The sequence below is a fragment of the Indicator indicator genome, chromosome 17 (genome assembly GCF_027791375.1).
Source record: "Indicator indicator isolate 239-I01 chromosome 17, UM_Iind_1.1, whole genome shotgun sequence".
In the NCBI taxonomy this organism is placed as follows: domain Eukaryota; kingdom Metazoa; phylum Chordata; class Aves; order Piciformes; family Indicatoridae; genus Indicator; species Indicator indicator.
In genome coordinates, this window is record NC_072026.1 from 11,656,263 (window position 1) to 11,675,625 (window position 19,363).

General features: G+C 39.5%; 1 protein-coding gene across 2 annotated transcripts in view; it reads right to left on the reverse strand.

The window, feature by feature from the left end:
- TENM1 (teneurin transmembrane protein 1) overlaps positions 1 to 19,363 on the reverse strand; it is a 241,021-nt gene that overhangs the window by 86,088 nt on the left and 135,570 nt on the right. Inside the window, exons 11-13 of one of the 2 annotated variants that reach the window (XM_054388649.1) lie at positions 14,906 to 15,091; positions 13,299 to 13,322; positions 10,846 to 10,992 (exon numbers count right to left, since the gene is read on the reverse strand). In XM_054388649.1, coding sequence (XP_054244624.1) covers positions 10,846 to 10,992; positions 13,299 to 13,322; positions 14,906 to 15,091 — 357 coding nt within the window. The remainder of the gene's footprint in view (positions 1 to 10,845; positions 10,993 to 13,298; positions 13,323 to 14,905; positions 15,092 to 19,363) is intronic. The other variant, XM_054388650.1, reaches the window with a different exon arrangement.

Sequence of the window (19,363 nt, forward strand, 5' to 3'; positions counted from 1 at the left end):
AAATACATATCTTGATGCAGGATCTATCCCAATGACCTGACAGATACAGTCTTCTTCATGGATGCTTGCACCAGGAAAGCAAACTGGAAAGTGAAAATAAACCTATTCCTCCTCCCTCCATTTTTAAGTATGAAAAATAGGATAAATAATTGATTTCCCCCCCCCCCCCCCAACAATATAAAACAACAAAACTGCTTTTCCTCATGGACAAACTTGCAACAAGATTTGTGAGTGAAATTTATTTACTCAAATATGCAAAGCTTATGATGAAAACAGAAGCACTGAAAACGCATCCAAATTAAGTACCTAAATAAAAGGGGAAATTTGGCTATTGGCATATAATTGCTTCTATCAGTAGCTTTGAGGTCCAAATTACCAAAATTACATACTTGACCAGAAGCACATTTCATAAGGCACAGTAAAATGTCCAACTGTCATCTTACACATCTATTTTATGGCTTAGCAGTTGCTAACTTGCTTGGATTGACAAGTACACTAATGCATATAAAGCAAAATTAAGGCATCCTATCCTTTAACAAAGACATCTTTGTACTGTTAACAAGGTCAGACTGAATAAATGTGGAGTCATTCTACGACTGTATGGATTTCCCTGGCGTTAAAATCAGAATGCTATAGAATCAACATACAGTTGGCTATTTTAACTTAATGCTTTGACTCTCCATGCTCTGTTTGTACCAACACTTTGGTGACTATCAAACTGTACCTCCTCAGGGCAAACTGTGTTATCAGGGAAGCTGCTGAAGTTTTGTCATTGACTTTAATGGGTGTGAGACCAGCCCTCAGCCAACTGCTCTCTTCTCAACAGAGCATACTGCACTGTCTGAATGTGCAGTAAATAACAGCATAAAATATTCACTTTGAAAAGAGAGCAAAAACCTTTCTACAGAACAAACAAGTGTAAGGAAATTTGTTTTCCTGGAATCCAAAAATCCTTACCTGACCTTGCGCAAGGTAATTGCTCAAATAAGCAAAAAATATTAACAAATCTATCCTACTGCAGCTGGGAAAACAGTGCAGGATAGGTTTTGTGATAATGAGCCAAGGGCAACTGTAGATAGGTAGCAACAATAATCTGAGACTCCTGGATCCACCAAAGATGGCATTGTTACAGGTCAGTTCATGCTTTAAGTTTTTCTCACGTTCCCCGAGTTGTGAGGACAACAAGCCTTTGCCAGAGGTGGGAGAAGAACTTCACAGGGCACTGTTGAGTTTATTGACTTTGAGTGTGGCAGTCACTTCAGATTCAGGAAAAACTAGAAATCTACTGAAATCTGCTAGGAGGTCGATGGAAGAGCTCATGATGGGAGCCAAGGTTCTTTTCATGTGTTCTGATGAAAAAAACACAAGAGTGTTTTGGGTTGAAACCTGAGCAGCAGTCTTGGAACTGGAAGGAAAAAAATATCTCTTCTTACTGTTTCTTCTTTCTTGTCCAAGGAATGAAACTCCACAGAGTTTATATACTTAGTAAGTGAACTGAAAAGCATCGCATTAGTAGTAGATTCTCCAAGCCTGCGAATACTAAAGAATTCTGCTAGACTTGAAAAGATGATATCACAGGATGTTAGGGGTTGGAGGGGCCTCAGGAGATCAAGTCCAACCCCTCTGCCAGAGCAGGACCAGCTCACACAGGAATGCATCCAGATGGGTCTTGAAAGTCTCCAGAGAAGGAGGCTCCACACCCTCTCTTGGAAGCCTGTTCCAGTGCTCTGTGACTCTCAGAGTGAAGTTGTTCCTTTTGCTTTACACTGGTAAATATCCCTGCAGAGGGCTCTAATGTGGTTAGGTGTAGCCACTCGGGGCTGGTCTCTGCTTCTGAGACTGTTTATGGCAGTGACAAGTCTTGTTCAAGGAGTCAAGGTACCTTCTAGAAGGTACTAATTCCTACAAACTGACTGCTGTGTACCTGGGAAACTTGACAAACATTGGTCTGACAGAATAAGCACTAATCAGTAAAAAGGCACACTTATTTCAGACTAACAGTGTCCATGGAGAAGCTATTTTGGAGTAATTTATTCCACAGTAGCTATTCTGATTAATTTTTTCCTTGTCAACAAGACATTAGATGTGGGAACTGAGGTGACCTGATTAATTTATGTAAGAAAAGTGAAAAGTCACAGAATTATTAGAATGTGCAGATTTGCTTAGACAAGAAATAGCTATAAAAATAACAATTAAATACTTTGCTTTCTCCAGCAAAGTCCTTATTCTTCTCTGCTTCAGTCAACAGCTTACATGCCTGTCAACAAAACCTGTGCATTCATGTTAGACACAAAAAGAAACCAAGTAAAGGGAAAGCAGGTTTCCATCTTCCAGTCAGACTCAATTTTCATCTTTTCTTTGCAGTTTACTTGTCAGCAAAGTGACTCTCTGATAAAGTCTTCCAGGTTCTGCTAATGGAGTTATTTTGGTTTGAATTACTTGCACTTGGTTTCATTTGCCTCTCCAGGCTCTCTACAGAACAGTGGGTTTCCTGTAAGGAGGCATGTGAAGTCCCAGCAGCATATCCGAATAAACCATGGTGAGAATTGTATCTGTCCAAATAGCACCATGAGTGTACAAAGGGCTGGATACACCAGGAACAGCTTTTACAGCAAAGGTTACAAAGTCAGAGGAAAACGTTGCTAACCAACATATAAATGTTAATCCAAACTACGAGCCTTCTAGGTTGCAGATTAGCATTCATGGTTTATCTCTTTCTCTCATACTGAATTTATATTTTCATTTAAAAAAATCTTTTAATTGATTAGGTGACAATTTATTTCAAACTCCCCTCTCAACCATACAGAATGAGGATGGTCAGGAAGATGTTAGGCTCAGGGAAGATGCTCCATGGGCAGTGAGGCAAGAGGTGCAGCTGTACCAGATCCTCTGCAGACACTCAACACCACCTATTTAGCTCAAGACACCAGGTATATATATTTAAGAATTATTAACCAGAATTGTCTGAATAATGCCACTTCTAGATTTTTCCAAACAATCAAATAAAACTTAGAGAAGAATGAACATCAGTAAAACTGAAAAATATTCACCCTTTGTGCCGAAGTGAAAGAATAAAACACCTGTTTTGCATCAAATAGGGAACTCGTAAGACAAAATAAAATCTTTATTTCAATTTAGGCTCATTTAAGAATGTAGTTTTAAATGACACCCTTAATAAAACTCAAACACCAAACCTAAACCTTCACAAAAAATGACTGCAATTCAGCATGATACCCCTTAAAACAAACCAGGTAAATCAGACTGGTACAGTAGCACAAGTTACATATGGAGACAGGCTATGACAATGCAAATCATATTAGTAAGTGTATGTGAGGATGACATTTTGAACATGCCAATCCTATCTGAAATGAGGAGAATAACACACTTTATAAAGTGTAACATCAAACTCATTGACTTGAAAATGCTATAAATACGTTAGTCAACTCTCAAGAAATAGTCACATTATTCAATTATATTTTCATATTAGGAACTAACTATTAAAAAACTCACTGCATTAAGAAAGAAACAAGATTTCTTTTAAATCTCAGGGGGCAACAGTCAGGAGTATGAACAAACTACTACAGACAGCAAGAACTATAATTCATGCAGCAGAGAAGCCTTACACTGAAATTTTACTGTCAGTTACCCCAAAGTGCATCACAGACTGAAGTCTATTCCAGAGGTGTAAACGATTTTGGTTTGTTATTAGCATTTAAAATGCTAACGTTTAAAATGCAGCCAGACACCTTCATGGTGTACTGTATGTTATATAATAAAGTGATTCACATCTTAATGAGTTTGAAATTATGGTTTCACATCTTTCAGGTACCTTGTTTTGTATGCAAAGGACAGTGATGAACTGGGGGAGTTTTGGGTTTGTAAGTGAATTAGACAATTAAAATACTTTTAATATTACTGCTAAAAGAGAATTCACAAAGATCAACCTGAGGATAAAGACCACTTCATAGCACTCTTACATAATTTAAATGACCTCAAAGAAACGTCACAGAAGCCAAAGCAGGTTGATCTGGTTTCAGGCACACCACTCCTCTCTGCATTGCTGTATCTCACAGGGTAAGGACAAGATTTTCCCATTTCCTTGCCAGGGAAGGGATCCTTTCAAGAAGCTTTCTATAAGGAATGATATTAATATTTACAGTGTCTGGAGTTTGTGTCAGTGGAATCACACAATGTTTTCCATCAAGCAAAATATATTTTCTTGCTTATACATTTATATATATATGGTTTTGGTTTGTGTGGGTTTTTGTTTGGTTTTTTTTTTTTTTTTTTACTTAATATGATGGAAACAATACCACGAGTGTGATGGAATTAGCAGTTTGTGCATGGTACAGCGCATTTTCTAATGTCCACATTATGCAGCAATCTCTCCTCTACATGGACCTTCAGCAGTCAGACGGATTTGCACTGGAGCTGTGGACCCACCTCTTCACTGTTACTTGCCAGCAATATATCTTTACTTACCATGTTTGGGCAAATGCTCTACAGTGATTGTATTTCATATGATTTGTACATGAGCTTTCTATATGCTGCATAATATCTATATTAAATCCTCAATAAAATAACAGCTGGAGAAGAAAAGAAGCATTATGTCAGCTATAAGCTAACAGCAAGAACATGGAACGAGTCACGTATTTTGGGCACAACAGGAACAGCTCAATGCCATCTACTTTTCAAATCCTGGCTTTTCTAGTCTTTTCATCATTACTTGCAATTCAGAACTGCAAATATAGGAGTATCACAATAACTCATGTTGCTGAGCATGGATCCATGTTCACAATCAGTACAAATTGTCTAGGTAGCAGAACATCTAAGGACATTAAAGAGGCACTGGGTGGGGTCACCGGTAAGGGAAGCAAAGAACAAAGCAGTTCTAATTTCAGCAGCATTCTCTTCCCCAGCTCACCAGTGCAGTGTGCAGTAACTTTCACAGTGGCTTCTTTTCTATTAAACTACTGAGATGCTTTATTAACGGGCTATGAAAATGACAAAGTCAATCAGACTCTACCTCCCATATTACTGGGTTAGTTAATTTAATAAAACACTATCATTAGGTTCTGGCAAGCAAAATGTAAATAACTAGTAATAATCCTTAAAACTGCTATCCTTCTACTTTAAAAGCAATTAAAAGAGTAGAGTTCTTAACCCTTCAGGCTTTTGTCACACGTGGAGAAGACTCTACTAATGTTAACTATGATAGGTTTGAAGTTTTACTGTTAATGCCGAACCCAGAATATTAGACATGGTGCACATGCTTATACCTGTATCCTGGCATACTCATCAGTCATAGAATCCTAGAATGGTTTGGGTTGGAAGAGACCTCAAAGATCATCTAGTTCCAACCCCCATTTCAAACACTTATAAATGTACTTGCTCAGTCACAGGAAAATCAAACCCGTCTCTAAGCAATACACTATACTCAGTGTAAGTACTAGCAATGACCTTCATCTTCAGTGCTGCTGAAGAGCAGCCCAGAGGTGTGTGGGAGAGTGCTCTTCTGCTCCCACTGTACTGATCTCAGGGAGCCATTACAACTATGTCCAGAATATCTTCACAGGAAGATATTCCCCCTTTCAGTAAGCAGATTTCATTCTCTGCATTCCTCATGCAGCACAACCTAAAACACTCAGCACCATGACACTCAACACTTCTAGGACTCAAGCTTTTCAGTGCACTTCATGATCAATACTATTGTTTGTGGAAAAAGTATCCACAGGATTCTTCAGCTTACACTTGCTTGCTTCCACTTACAGATTTCAAATAAGCATTACAGTGCCTGTGCCAACTTGTTCCACTAGAGGCTCAGTTAAGTCCAATTAGGGTTGTCAGGAATCTAAACAAACTGAATCAAAGAGGAACTTCAGAAGAGACTAAGCAGCAGTAACCATCATGAGATTCTAATGCCGACTTGTATGCATTAATCCAAACCGCTGCTCAGATATTAGCCCGAACACACACCACGAGGCTGCTAACTGGGAACACTGGCATTTGTAAAAAGACATTGGGAACTCACCAGTGCTCCTGTGGAAAGGCTGCAGAGCGTATTATCCAGTGGTGCTTGGCCTTTCATGCACAGGAGAATTCAAATATATCAAAGTACGATTTTCAGAAACTGTGAGTATTCCCCAAGGAGCCCTCACTGCTCAGCAACAATGAAAATGATTCCCATCAGTATTATTTATATTGTGTAATAATAGCATATTACTTATATATGGACTCAATATCTCTGTGATGGATAGGTTATTAAAATACCAATGGATGGGTCAGAAATACATCAATATTTTAGCAGCACTGGTTATCAACCCAAGGCTATGCTGAGTCCTGCGCTTGGGAAAGCTTGGAGAAAGCTACAACAACCGTCTGAAGTGACTGAAGGGATATTTGGAAAATAATTCAAAGCTTGTAGTAAATAGTATTTTCCTCAAAAACAGTCAAGATTGAGTCACAAAAGGAAAATAAAATGATGCAAAGAGATCTAGGTGAATTTAAAAGGGAGGTGCACATGAAAGAAATTAAAGGGAGTGACAGCCTGCAACTTTCAGCTCAAGCCAAAGACCTGCATGTGCAGCAGCAATGTAAATAGGTGTCAGAAGAGCAGGTGAATTGTGGCTTGGCAGGGCAGGGAAGTGACCTATGAGGTGATGCTGAGTGCCTGGTGCGTCCCAGTGCTGCAGCAGCACACTCAGCTTCCTCTGCCTGGGACATCAGCATGTGCCTGCACAGAGCTCAGCAGCTACTGGAGCTTCCAAATGAGCTTAAAGGAATGGCAGACAAGAGAAAATGACCTGCTCAGATGAGCTGAATGGTCATTTTATAAACTGAAAATGAAATCATGTCATTCATGACAATGAAGAAGGAGAATAAGAAACGGGGAATAATGTGATACTGAGGGAAGCCACAGCAAGGGAAAGGCCCCACTTCAAAGGACATCTGCTTGACTTCTTGGCATTATTTAACGGACATCACACGGCTAACAGACTGCAGATATACTCCACACTCCAAGTTGTTGCACATCTGTTATAATGCTGAGACCTTTTCAATGATATTTGTAGTGGTATTTGAACAGGTAAACATGCCCTTAAGTCTGCAAGTCGGAAAAAGCCAAGGGAGAGTTTTGAGATGGAATGGGACAGGCAGTTCCAGTGCAGCCAGGATACAAGTATATACTAATGGGACTCTAAACGAAATAGTGCTCGCTGCTTGGGAAAGTATTTCTACATGTGTTTAACCTACAGGTAACTGCACTGGTGGGAAATTTGGTGCTTCCTTGGTCTACAGAACTGGGGATTCCTGTGAATATGCTTGTGGCTTGTCTTTATACTAATATACCAGTCCTTAGGAAATTAATTCATGACTTCCTCCCTCTCCAGGCTTTTGTGCTGTTTCTACAGACCAAACAATAACACTAACACTTCCTCATGCCAAATAAATTACATTATTCAATCCCTACAGCTGGAACTAAGAACTTCCTTTTCTAACACCTGGTTTTTTTTTCCTACCATGTATTTCAATGCAGTTTTAGATAGTAAAATCTCAGTTTTCCAGTCCCTAAAAGTACTGTATAACGAATCCAATGGCAAGTACACAAAATTATCACTTTAACTCTTGAAATTAGAGTTGGTTTGAAATAATAATTATTCAGCTTTACTACAGCTTTGTTCTTTGGTTGTGACTTTTTCCTAATGAACCTGAAGCACAAAACATCTCTTAAGGACTGAGATATAAATGCTTGATTTAAATACATCTGCAATGACTAAGACCTTTGTTAGCGAGAATCATAGAATCATTAAGGTTGAAAAAGACCTCCGAGATCATCAAGTCCAACCATCAACCCAACACTACCATGACCACTAAACCATGTGCCCAACTGCTACATCTACACATTTCTTTAACACCTCCAGGGATGGTGATTCTACCACTTCCCTGTGCAGCTTGATTTGGAACATACAACAACACTAAATTAGTATAAATTAGGTAAGGACTTTCAATCCTAGAAAAGTGACCTTGGTTGGTGTTGTGATCAAGGGGGAAGGGTCTCCATACAGCCAAGATGTAGTATTGGAGTGGTGACTCCCAATTCCTAAGATGAATCTTAGGGCTTTTATCCCCTGATTTACGTGACCAAGGGCAGGGCTATGCCTGAGTGGATTATACTTTCTGGAATGTTTATCTTGGGCAGTGTAATGAAGTTTCCCCTTATCTTTCTTTATTCCATCCATGGGTGGGGTGTGCTTCAGTGTCCTTTTTTATTTCTCTTCTGCTGATCTTATGATTGTCTGAATACACAGGGCAGCCAGATGAAACTGACACTTAAACCCCCTCAAGCTTCTCTGTATCTTACTTTCTTGAGCAACTGAGTAGTGGTTTGAATTGAGACTCAGCACATCTTATTTGTAGAGAGATTTCAATGCTCAGCTCAGGTCTCAGTTCTCTGAACGATGCAGCACTCTCCTGTTTGGTCTATGGCTTATGAACAACTCAGGACTGAGTTATCTGCACAACTCCCTGTGGGTCACCTCTGCATAGATAAGGCTTCAAGGCAATCCAAGGATGGCTTGCTTTTACCATCCTCTGTAAGATGTCTGCATGCACTAGATATTACTGGACCTTGCTCATGACTCTGAGCAAGATGATCCATACAGTATGTCAACAAACCCCCAAACACCAGGAATCAGCTTCCATTTTGTATTAATGCAACACTGGTATAACTCCAATGACTTCAGAGGAATTTTTCTAATTTATGCCTATGCCAAATCAGGTCCTAAGAACTTCATATATATATATAAAGAGAAGTAGTTTTAATACATATATATAATTTTCTTTCCTTATATAAAATTGATTGAGAAGGAAACTTAATTACATTTAGTCCATCTGTAGTAGTCAGATTAATTAAATATTTCTCTCTGCACTTATCTCTAATTGTAATGTCAACAGAGCTGTCGTAGTCCATGTTATGATGCCATTAAAATGGAAAAAGAAAATTCCTTTTAAAACCTGCAGTGAAATGATGTTAAGTGTCTGCCTTAAACTGAAAAATACAAGGAGATTTAGAGTTAAAACTGCCAACTCTTTCAATAACTCACTGTTATTGCAGAACATAAAGCACCCAAAACCACAATAGAGGGCAGTTTATACAGAACCAGTTCATGGAGTGTATCAGAAATGCTTTACATACATTACAGGCTAAGCAGGGTTTTTATGGACAGATTTAAGAGCACAGGCAGTGAGTCAGAGCTTCGGACGGCAGGGGAGAGCACCGGACAGATGGGAGAGCATGTGGGGGGCTGCAATACCAGCTGTGGGACCTTGTGTGAAAGGGATACACACCAGTGAGGAGAGCAGAGAGATGGTTGTGAGATGTCTTGGAAATAAAGTGGAAAAGGAAGGATAAGAGAGAAATAAGGTGATTTTGAATGGGTTTCAGAAATAAGAAAACTTTTGCCAAAGGACAGCATGGTCTTAGAGCCCACAGGATACAAAATGAGAAGGTCTCAAAATATATCTGCAAATGAGGAATCGTCATTGAGTCAGAATGTTTCTAACGAGGTCCCACGGTGACCTCAGTTCTTGGCCCAAAATCAAGCTTAACTTATTAATGACTTAGAAGAAAGTAAGGCAATCATTATACTAAGGTTTGAGACTTGAGTGGGGTATGAGATCTCACACAAGACACTGAGATGGTCTGTAAGTATGACACAATATATATTTCAATACATCTCAGTTTACAATCTAAGTCAAAAAAACAACAAAACTGCAGAAGCATTGGGGCAGAAGCATTCATAGTCTGAACGAGAAAGCTGCACAGCTCCAAGTATGAGGGCAAGCACACTGTAAAGGATGGTAGGAAGGAAAGGAAAGAAAGAAAGCAATAGTCCTACCTGACTGACTAGTAAATGAATATGCCTAAAATAGATAGGAAAAATAATTATCTCTAAGGATGATGAGTGGGGAACGCTGTAGTTTCTCTCGCACTGGTAATTTTGAAATAAGAGTTTGAATGTTTTTTTCTGAACAAAATGCACTAGCTCATGTATTAGAATGAACTGCTGGAAATGAGGCAGAGACTAATGAAAGATCTGTTTTTCCCAGCAAACCTAAAACTTAGGCAGCCTTAGAGTGAGCCAAGATTACAGAGGTCTGAGGTAGGGAGCAATTAGTGCCAAATCCTCTGGTTCAAGTGGTGGAAAAGATCTAATGATGATTTCAGTACGGGGTTCTGTTCATGGTACTTCCAAAAATCACTTCTGCACACTTTCTGCACCAGCTTACTGAACAATCACTCACTTACAGGTTCAGATAACTCCAAGGACTGGGCTGTGTCACAGTGCAAACATTAAGAAAGAGATTAATGTTAAAAAAGCATCTCTAAATGTATGCTTTATGCTTCTAATGTATTCACCTAATAATAACCTAAGAGTGGATGCATTTTAACAGGAACGGAGGGTTTTTTCATTTTGGTACCCACTGGCTGAAATGGATGCCAGACTTTTGAGACAGAGTGCAAAGGACATAGAAGAAATTACTCATTACACTTTTTTTTTCTTATTTTTGCTTGTCTGATTTTTTTTTAAATTGAAAGAAAATAAATCAAGTACTGGGATGACGGGTACAGCACATCTGTAATTTCTGCCTTGAATAACATCAAACACAAAAGTCTGTTTTCTCACTGCACTGATTCAGATGAAGTTAGTGGAACAACTGCCTTGAGCAAACAGAGAAACATTTACATTCTGTGATAAAAAAGGAAAACATACACCAAAAGTATAAATTCAAATGACAATCAGGGATGTGACAAATAAAAAAAGAGATATGAACTATGTTTCATACCTCCATCATTGTCCAGGTTATCTCCACACACCATTTCCATGACAACGTTGCATCCCGAGCCACTCCAGCCCACTTGACAAACACAGTGCCATCCATTTTGATCAAGAGTGCACCTCCCATTTCCATAACAGAGACCTGGGCAGCCATCTAGAAAAGAAAATGTAAAAAAGAAGCCTTATTGAGGAGCTTCCTTTTGTTCTTTTACAGTTACATTCTCTAACATACTTTCATATAGTTGCTGCCTTCAAACGATCCACAGCTCCTTTGTAAGCTGTTTATATTTTCGACCAAATACAGAAAAATTCCCATCCTGTTCCCTTCCTCCACCCACCCAGAAGTCATTTCTCAGCAAGGAATGCATATTTTTAAGTGTGTAACAATTTGTGTGCAGGAGAAAAAGTGAGCAAATGTAGAGGAGTCTGCCATGTCTATCTCTTTCTCTACTTAGTGAAAAATGAGTTGTAGATCACAAAGAAGAGTATCTACAGAATCAACATTTATATCAATGATACATATGGAAAATATTGTTGAAATGACAGACTGGCATTTGTGGACATACTCTTACGACACATTGCAGGGAGTGGAGATGACCTTTTTGTTCTGTCCATAAATACTCAGCTGACTGAGAAAAAGCCAATTTGATTTGTGTTGCAATGCAGCTCTTTCTACAGCAGGCAAATGAGGGAGCATTTTCCTTCTAACGTACAGTTTCACTTCCTTCACATCACAGCCGATTCCAGTATGACAAACACTTGCCCTTTAGTGGCTCTGATTCTAGATCAAAATTGGAATGACTGTAGCATCCTCTGGATTATATGCTTGTAAGCTCTAAATCAATAGTCATTTGGACAATCTCAGCTAGACCTCTTGCCTATAAGAGGAAGAGGAATTGTCTCTTGGATGTATATACTCATGTCCATCTGATTGCATAGTTCAGTGCCAGCTCAGACATTTGTCAAATCCTCACCATACCAGACGTGGAGCCAAAGGACAATGGATAATGCTCAGCAACAACTTTAACAGCGTAAGAAGCATCCCTTCTAAAAGGGCTCCTTTCTTTTTGCCAGCATAGAGGAGCTGACAGCCTTCTGTACTTGATGGGAAACATTAACACTTGTGTGTCATTAGAGAATTTAATTTTTTTTTTCAGAAGAAAGCAGAGTCCTCAGTCCGCATATGTTTGGCAGCACCACAACATTCCCAAAGGACCTTGAAGAAGCTGACCAGAGAGTAAGAGAATCTGTATGACTGGTCTGCCAGGTTGTGACCTACAGCCCAGCACGCAGCACATTTCCTGGCAGCTTTACACTAGACACATCATCTGTGTTCTCCTTAGCCTCAACACAGTCTATCAATCACATCTACAAAAAAGGGATTGGGGAATCTGGCCCTCTTGCTCAGAAGAGCTGGAGATGGGTGGCATCATTTCAACACACTGGAATTCTGAAAGATGCTGCTCTAAATTAGCATGAGGTTAGCAACAACCAGCTACACTCTAAAAGCCAATTATTTGCCTCTTTTGGGTAGTTGGGGCAGGATATGAGAGCTCTTCTGGGTAATGGGAGTGTTTTTCCACTTCAATGTGCTGTTTTGCTGAAGTAATTTATTTCTCACATATGATTATATTTTGCTGCTGTGTGTGGTTATCCTCTAAGATTATAAATGTAATCAAATGAATGCCTACATGATTTTATTATTATCTAATTCTGAAGAAATAAAATAGTAAATAGAAACTAACCACTTAGGTCTTTCTGGAATATTGGTGAGTTTGATATTTCAGCTAGCAGTGTTTGTGGAAGGGGCAGTGTGCCTCCCTGCTCTGCATGGAATGACTAGGGCTGAGGGACTGCCATCAAGCCCAAGGAAGGTACTTGTGCTGACATGAATAAGCAAAACCTGTGGCAAGGCAGCCAAACGAGCAGCACCAGACACAAACCAACATAAAATTTATCTCTGGTACCCAATGATTTCAAGAGAGCTATATCACATCTAGCATAAGTAGCTTTTAAAAAAGTCTATTTCTCTATCAAAAGAGACTTATTTCAAGCACAAATGATGCAAAAGAAAAAAAAAAAGAAAATTTGTTCTCATGGAAGATAGGATCAACACAAAGTTTTGGAGCAAATTTTCAGGTCTCTCAGTACTTTGGAATGGTAAAAGAGAGCAAAAGACCTATTTGCCTAACACAGCACATCAGATGGGCACAAAAATCATGCTTACGTTGCTACAACCTTGCAAGGGAGTTGAGCACATTAGTTTTTAAAAACTGCATTTTCTTCTGTAAATCTCTGTGTTTCTCTCTGTGTGTATATGTAAATATATCTGTATCTCCATGAACAAATCTATTTCTGCAGTACAGAACCTTAGACAAAACAGGTAACACAAAACACTCCATTCCCAAAACTTTTGTGTTTTTCCATTATTCTTTTGCAATGCTGATATGAAAAACTTACCTCGAACAGCATGTAAGTAGTGAGCTTAAAAAAGGAAAGAACAAAACTGAGATGGATTGAACTTCTGTACCCAAACGAAAATACAGACATCGTTTGCTTATGGCTTGTCACTTCGTGCTTAGATGTACAGTGTCTCCCTCCTACTGCAGCCAGATCTGTTCCTGTGATCACAACACATTGTGTGTGTGATCTCCACTTGGTGACAAGCATGTAGAGGACAGCTTGGGCCATGCTTGGCTGTGCCTACAATGGGAACGGCAGCTCTAATTATCTTTTTAACTATATTGGTCCTTTTTTGGATTTGACCTACACAAATCTTAATAAAATGAGGTTGTTTCTCCTTCACAAACCTAATTCTTGATTTAGCAAACCTGATTTAGTAAATTCTAGAGACAGTGAATGAATTATCTTAAAAAGGATCAAGATAAAGATAACTCATTCTATTTTTTTGTCAAGAAGCAAGCACGAGAACTTAAATTGTTTACCTCTGGAAATTAGATACCCTGCTATTATAAACAATTAAAATCATAGAATCATAGAATTATTAGGGTTGGAAGAGACCTCAAGGATCATCTAGTTCCAACCCCCCCTGCCATTGGCAGGGACACCTCCCACTACATCAGGTTGCCCAGAGCCACATCCAGCCTGGCCTTAAAAACCTCCAGGGATGAGGCTTCTATCACATCCCTGGGCAATCTGTTCCAGTGTCTCACCACCCTCATGGTGAAAAAACTTCTTTCTAACATCCAGTCTGAATCTGCCCACTTCTAGTTTTGCTCCATTCCCCCTAGTCCTATTGCTACCTGACATCCTAATGTTTATGAATAATTGTACTTTGGGACATTTTAAGGAGAAACACTATTAGATTTTGCAAAAATCTGTTGTAGTTCATTAACAATATAACTATTATGTTTATACAGTAATGACTTCTATAAAGATTTGAAAGCTTTAACTTATTAGGTATAGTGTTAGAAGCAGCTATAGAAAAACCACCTCTAGTAATAAGTAAAACGTAAATCCCCAGAGATGAAGATAAGAGACTTAAATGCAAGAATTACTTAAGCTGAATAATAGCTTCATCCCATCACATCTTCTATTTCTTAAATAGTTTTTTTCCCTCCTGACTTGAAGTTTTCATATTAACACAACACAAGGATGTGTTAGGACTGATAACATGTTTCTTTCCTGTGTGTGGTTTTTCAGAAAACAAAATATTTATCAGTATTATTTCCTCTGAACAGCTGCACTGAGTTGCTATTCTGTGGGACAAGTACAGTGCATCAGGAACAGGCTGCCCAGGGGGTTGTGAAGTCTCCCTCTCTGGAGATATTCAAGACTTGCCTGGATGTGTTCCTGTGGGATCTGGTATAGGTGATCCTGCTCTGGCAGGGGCATTGGATTACTTGATCTTTCAAGGTCCCTTCTGCCCCTAACATTCTGTGTGATTCTGTTTGTGATCATCAGTGCAGAGGCATCTTTTTGTACCTGGCCTGGTTCTGAGTCTCTGTCCAAAGTGACTTGAACCAGTTCGATGGCTACAGCAGATCTTTGTGTAACTGGTTAAGATTTTATGCTATTTTATTTCTCTAGGTACAAAAGTCCCTTACCAATGGTGCAGTGGTCCCCTTCCCATCCAGGGCTGCACTCACACTTCCCATCCTTGCACTGGCCATGTTCAGCACAGTGAGAATGGCAGGTACGTTCTTCACAGGTTGGTCCCACCCAACCCTCTTCACACTGGCATATCCCTCTTGAACAGACGCCGTGGCTGCCACAGTCCAGCGTGCAGAGCTCTGCAGAGGATTACAAAAACACATCATGTGAAATGGCAATTTCCTCCTGCAAACAGACTCTGTACCAACACTAAATTTAATCACTTCTACACCAGTATTGCTCATCAATTGGATCAAACACGACATTTCATCACCTTACACAATGGGGCTGCCTCCTGCTTTAGCAATTACTTGCAAGATCATTTATCTGTTTGGGGAGGGGACTGCAAAGATGATGGTTTTGCAACGGCCAGGATATCTAAACAGACACACACCGACACAAAACTTCCCCAATTTCTGACTGATTGCAGGTGAGGCCTTTGACAACAACATGCCATGGCTTTGCCCAGGTCCCACCACCTCAGTTCAGAAATCTCTTATAAACGCAAATATGGCAAGCGAGATGAATTAAAGGATAAATTAGCACATTAAATACCCACAGGCAAAAGGCTGAGATGTCCAGGCTTTGGTAGTGATGACAAGATGGCCTTCATTTACAGTAAGAAAAGCCACCAGAAAGGTAATGATGAGAAAAAAGGACAAGCTGCCCACCCTGATGGCAGTATACAATATTATATGACTTACAGACACACATCTGCCTAGTTCTAAAATGGATTTTAAAGATTAAAACTTTTTTCCTTCCTCATTTTCAGAAGTCAACTGCTAAGAGACCAGAAAAGCTGTTTTGGGAAGAAGGGAGCACTTCTTTTGTTACACTCAGAACAATTTCTCTACCTGGGCATTGCAGAAAACCACTTATCATGAAGTGGAATGAAAGTCCTGAATTGTTGTAATACATCACAATATGCCAATTGCAGTTCTACTTCCACTTAGACTAAAGTTGTTCTGTGAAAAGAATGGCTTCATTATCAAAAGGTTCTATGTAGTTTGAATTTATTTAGAATAATTAGTGTCAAGAGAGAGAATTTGCTCGTTACTCTGCAATTAACCTGCCACAGAAACGTTTCCTCCTTCTTCCTCTCAGAAAGCAGCTGATAGCACTACAAGTGTAAGCCAAATATGCCTGCTCTGATTTCAAATGTCAGGGTTACATATTTAGTTGTGGCAAGATTTTTCCCTTGACAGATTTTAAACAATAATCATTTATATCTTGGAACTATTGTATATAAACATTCTTAAAAGCATTTGTAGTGACAAATGCTGTCACTGTATATACCAAGCAAAGTTTTTAAAGTTTAACTTGAACTTCAATTCCACTCATTGTAAACACAAAGAAGCAAGCAGCACAGAAACGGTGCCATGGCTGATGAGCTGGGCTCTGTCTCAACTTAGACTCTAGCCTACTTTTGTTAATAGCCAGGGTGATATTACAGAGTGCAATCAAAAGAATGGGTTGAGTGACAAAACTAAAAGAGTATGGTCAAAGTCAAAATCACTTTCTGAAGCAGAAGGCATGGCAAATAGTCCAAGATAAGGTCCAGTAAAAGCAGCTGTGACATACTGTTCTAAGGATGTAAAAATCAGCTACATAAAAAAATCATTAATTTTACTGTTCCAGAGAAGGATTTATGTTATACTGGATTACAAGATAAACATATTTATCTGATGATACTCTGTGAAAGAGTATTTAAGATAAGGAAAAAGACTGCTCTGCTATATTCCAAGGAAAACCTGTGTCCAGCCTGAGACATTATCCTTTAGAAAGATTTTATTGCTGCTTGCTGATCATGGATTAATCTCATGCTCCATGCCTTGAACTGCCTATCTGCAGGTACACAGAAGGACTTCGCCCCCTTGCTGCATAATTCAGCTTGGCTTTTTTTGTTTTGTTACTTGTTTGTTCCTTGGAAACCCGGGAAAATGCTCAGAGGACTGCAGCAGCGATTTGCCCTTTTATTTCATTGGTACTGAAGTCGCCCAAATACTTGCACCTATGATCAGAAGTAAACTGGTCCATCCCATCTGGGCTCACAAAAGAATCACCCATAGGTCAGACTGGCAGAGAACCACTGGTATTATTTTAACCTACCTTTATAGCTTGGGGCATGAGCTAACTCCTGAGAATTAAATCTAACAAATTGCCTGCTACTTCAAGGACTTAAGATGCTAGAGGGATGCCTTTGATCTCTCCTGATCTCCCTCTAGTTCATTATAATTATTGCTTTTGGTATTTTACTATAAGTGGCAAAGATTCTTAAGAGGATTTTAAGAAATATTCTGTAGTATACTCTATGCTGGGTTAAGTGGAGTAGATAAGGTTTATGATCCTTCTGGACCGAGTGTCTACTGCACAGTTTTTTTGCAGCTGTGGGACTGGCAATGAAGGTTGGAATGGCTAAAGAGGGGAAATAAAGTGATATATGGAGCTTCTGTTTGTGTCAGAAGATCTCACCACTTCTCCATCTATAAATAAAGCAGTGAACCAACTATTGAAAACCTTGACCACATTCCCACACACAGTGTGCATGCCTGACTCACACCTGTCTACTCAGGAGTCTGATCATGATAAACTCATCTTGTAAACAAACCAAAGAAATAGCAATATGGAACCAGAGGCAATGCAGGCACATCCCTACTACAGGGGCAGAGATCTTGCAGATATTTCTGTTTTACAACCTTCCTAATTAAATGGATCTTAAAATGTTTGAAAGTTTTCCATTGTTTTCCCCACATTTAACACAAGGAATGAAATGTTAAACACTGTGGAAGACACTAAGTTCAATCAGATTAATGATGTGGAGATACAAGATTTCCTATTTCATTAACAAATATCCCAGGACAGTCAATCTTCACTCACAAGGCTCCTTTTTAAAATTCTATTTTCCCACATAAGATTATATACAGACAAACAACATTTTCCTTTCTTTTTCACCTGTTGGATTACAGCAGCTTCCTTTATCCCAACCACACCATCTAGGAAAGACAACACAGTGGCATAAGCTCTAGACTTCAAACTAGCTCTGTGTGATTGGAAATATTAGGTTAGTTCTCTTGTGCCCAGTTATGCAGTTTTCAGACCTTGTTTCTGCCAGTAAGTCATGGCACAGTAACCAGACACCAGTTACTTAGTAAAAATTCTTACAAGAAAAGTATGTGTCAAACTTGTCCCAGCAGAGGAATGTCAGAATGATCTCACCTAGCTCTTGCCTTTCCTTCTAGTGATGCATGTCCTCCCCCAGATATTCAGACTAATTCTTCTTTGATGCAAATCAAAACCAGTTCTGTAAGCACCAGATGTAATGAAACCTGGTTTCTAAGTTTGGAGTGGTTACCCTAGCTCTCCTGCTGCTCAGTCCACTCATCCTTTACGGTCACCGAGGCCAATCTTGAGACTTAAGTTTGTTTTAGAGATTTAATATGAGGCCTCAGAAATGTTGTTCACTGTGATAATGAATTCTTCTGCATGCAAATCCAAGATTCTGCCCAGACTCCTCATGCAAAGCCAGGGAAATCAAGCCTAAAGTCATCCTACTAATGCTGTGGTAGAACCTGCAGCTTTAATTCACAGCTAATTCAAACAACTAAGACTGAAAAAAAAAAAAAAGGAAAAAAAAAAGGCATTATCAATTCAGGTTGTCCTGTTTTCAAATGCAAAACAGTTTCCTAGCTCCTCCTGTAAACAAGTACAGAAGTATAAGCAGAGCAGGAAGGCAGGATATCATTTGTGTTTGTATCAAGAGACTGGGTTTCCACAGCAGACCAGACAAAATGAGATACTCCAGTGAGTGGACAGTGCCCAAGTGCAACAGAAACAATACAGTAACTTGCAATAGGTAAGTAGCTTCAGTCAAAGCTGATATGGTAAAAAGTTAGACATGATAGAGAATCTTCCTCCTTCCACAGCATTGGTCCTACAGGACTCAGAAGCACCCCAAAATACAGAAGGTCCAGGGCCAGCACAGCAGGACAAGATCTCTGAGCAGTGGATAGGTGCAGCAGCTGATGTCTCCTCCAACTGAAAGAGCTATTCTGCTCCCTCACCTTTCCATCCATCTCCTGGAAATGTGGTCCCTGCTTGGAACTCAGCATCTGAAGTTGTGAGCTGCCAAACTGGCAGTCATTATTCACTTAATTTTCCTGGGTTAGTACCTGACAGCTTGCTGAGCTAAATCAGCCCACCAAGGGATCAAAGAAGCAATGCAGACATGGCAAAGGAGGAGAGGCATATCACAGCCTAGATGGGGACTGTCCTACTGAGGAGCCACAAGCTGTGACATTGTCTGACTGCAAAGGACAAGAGCAAGGCAGAGATGAATTATGTAAGGTAAGAAGGAGGCAGATGACAACAGGTACAGCTGGGATTAGTTGACTGGGGGATATTACATCACTAGC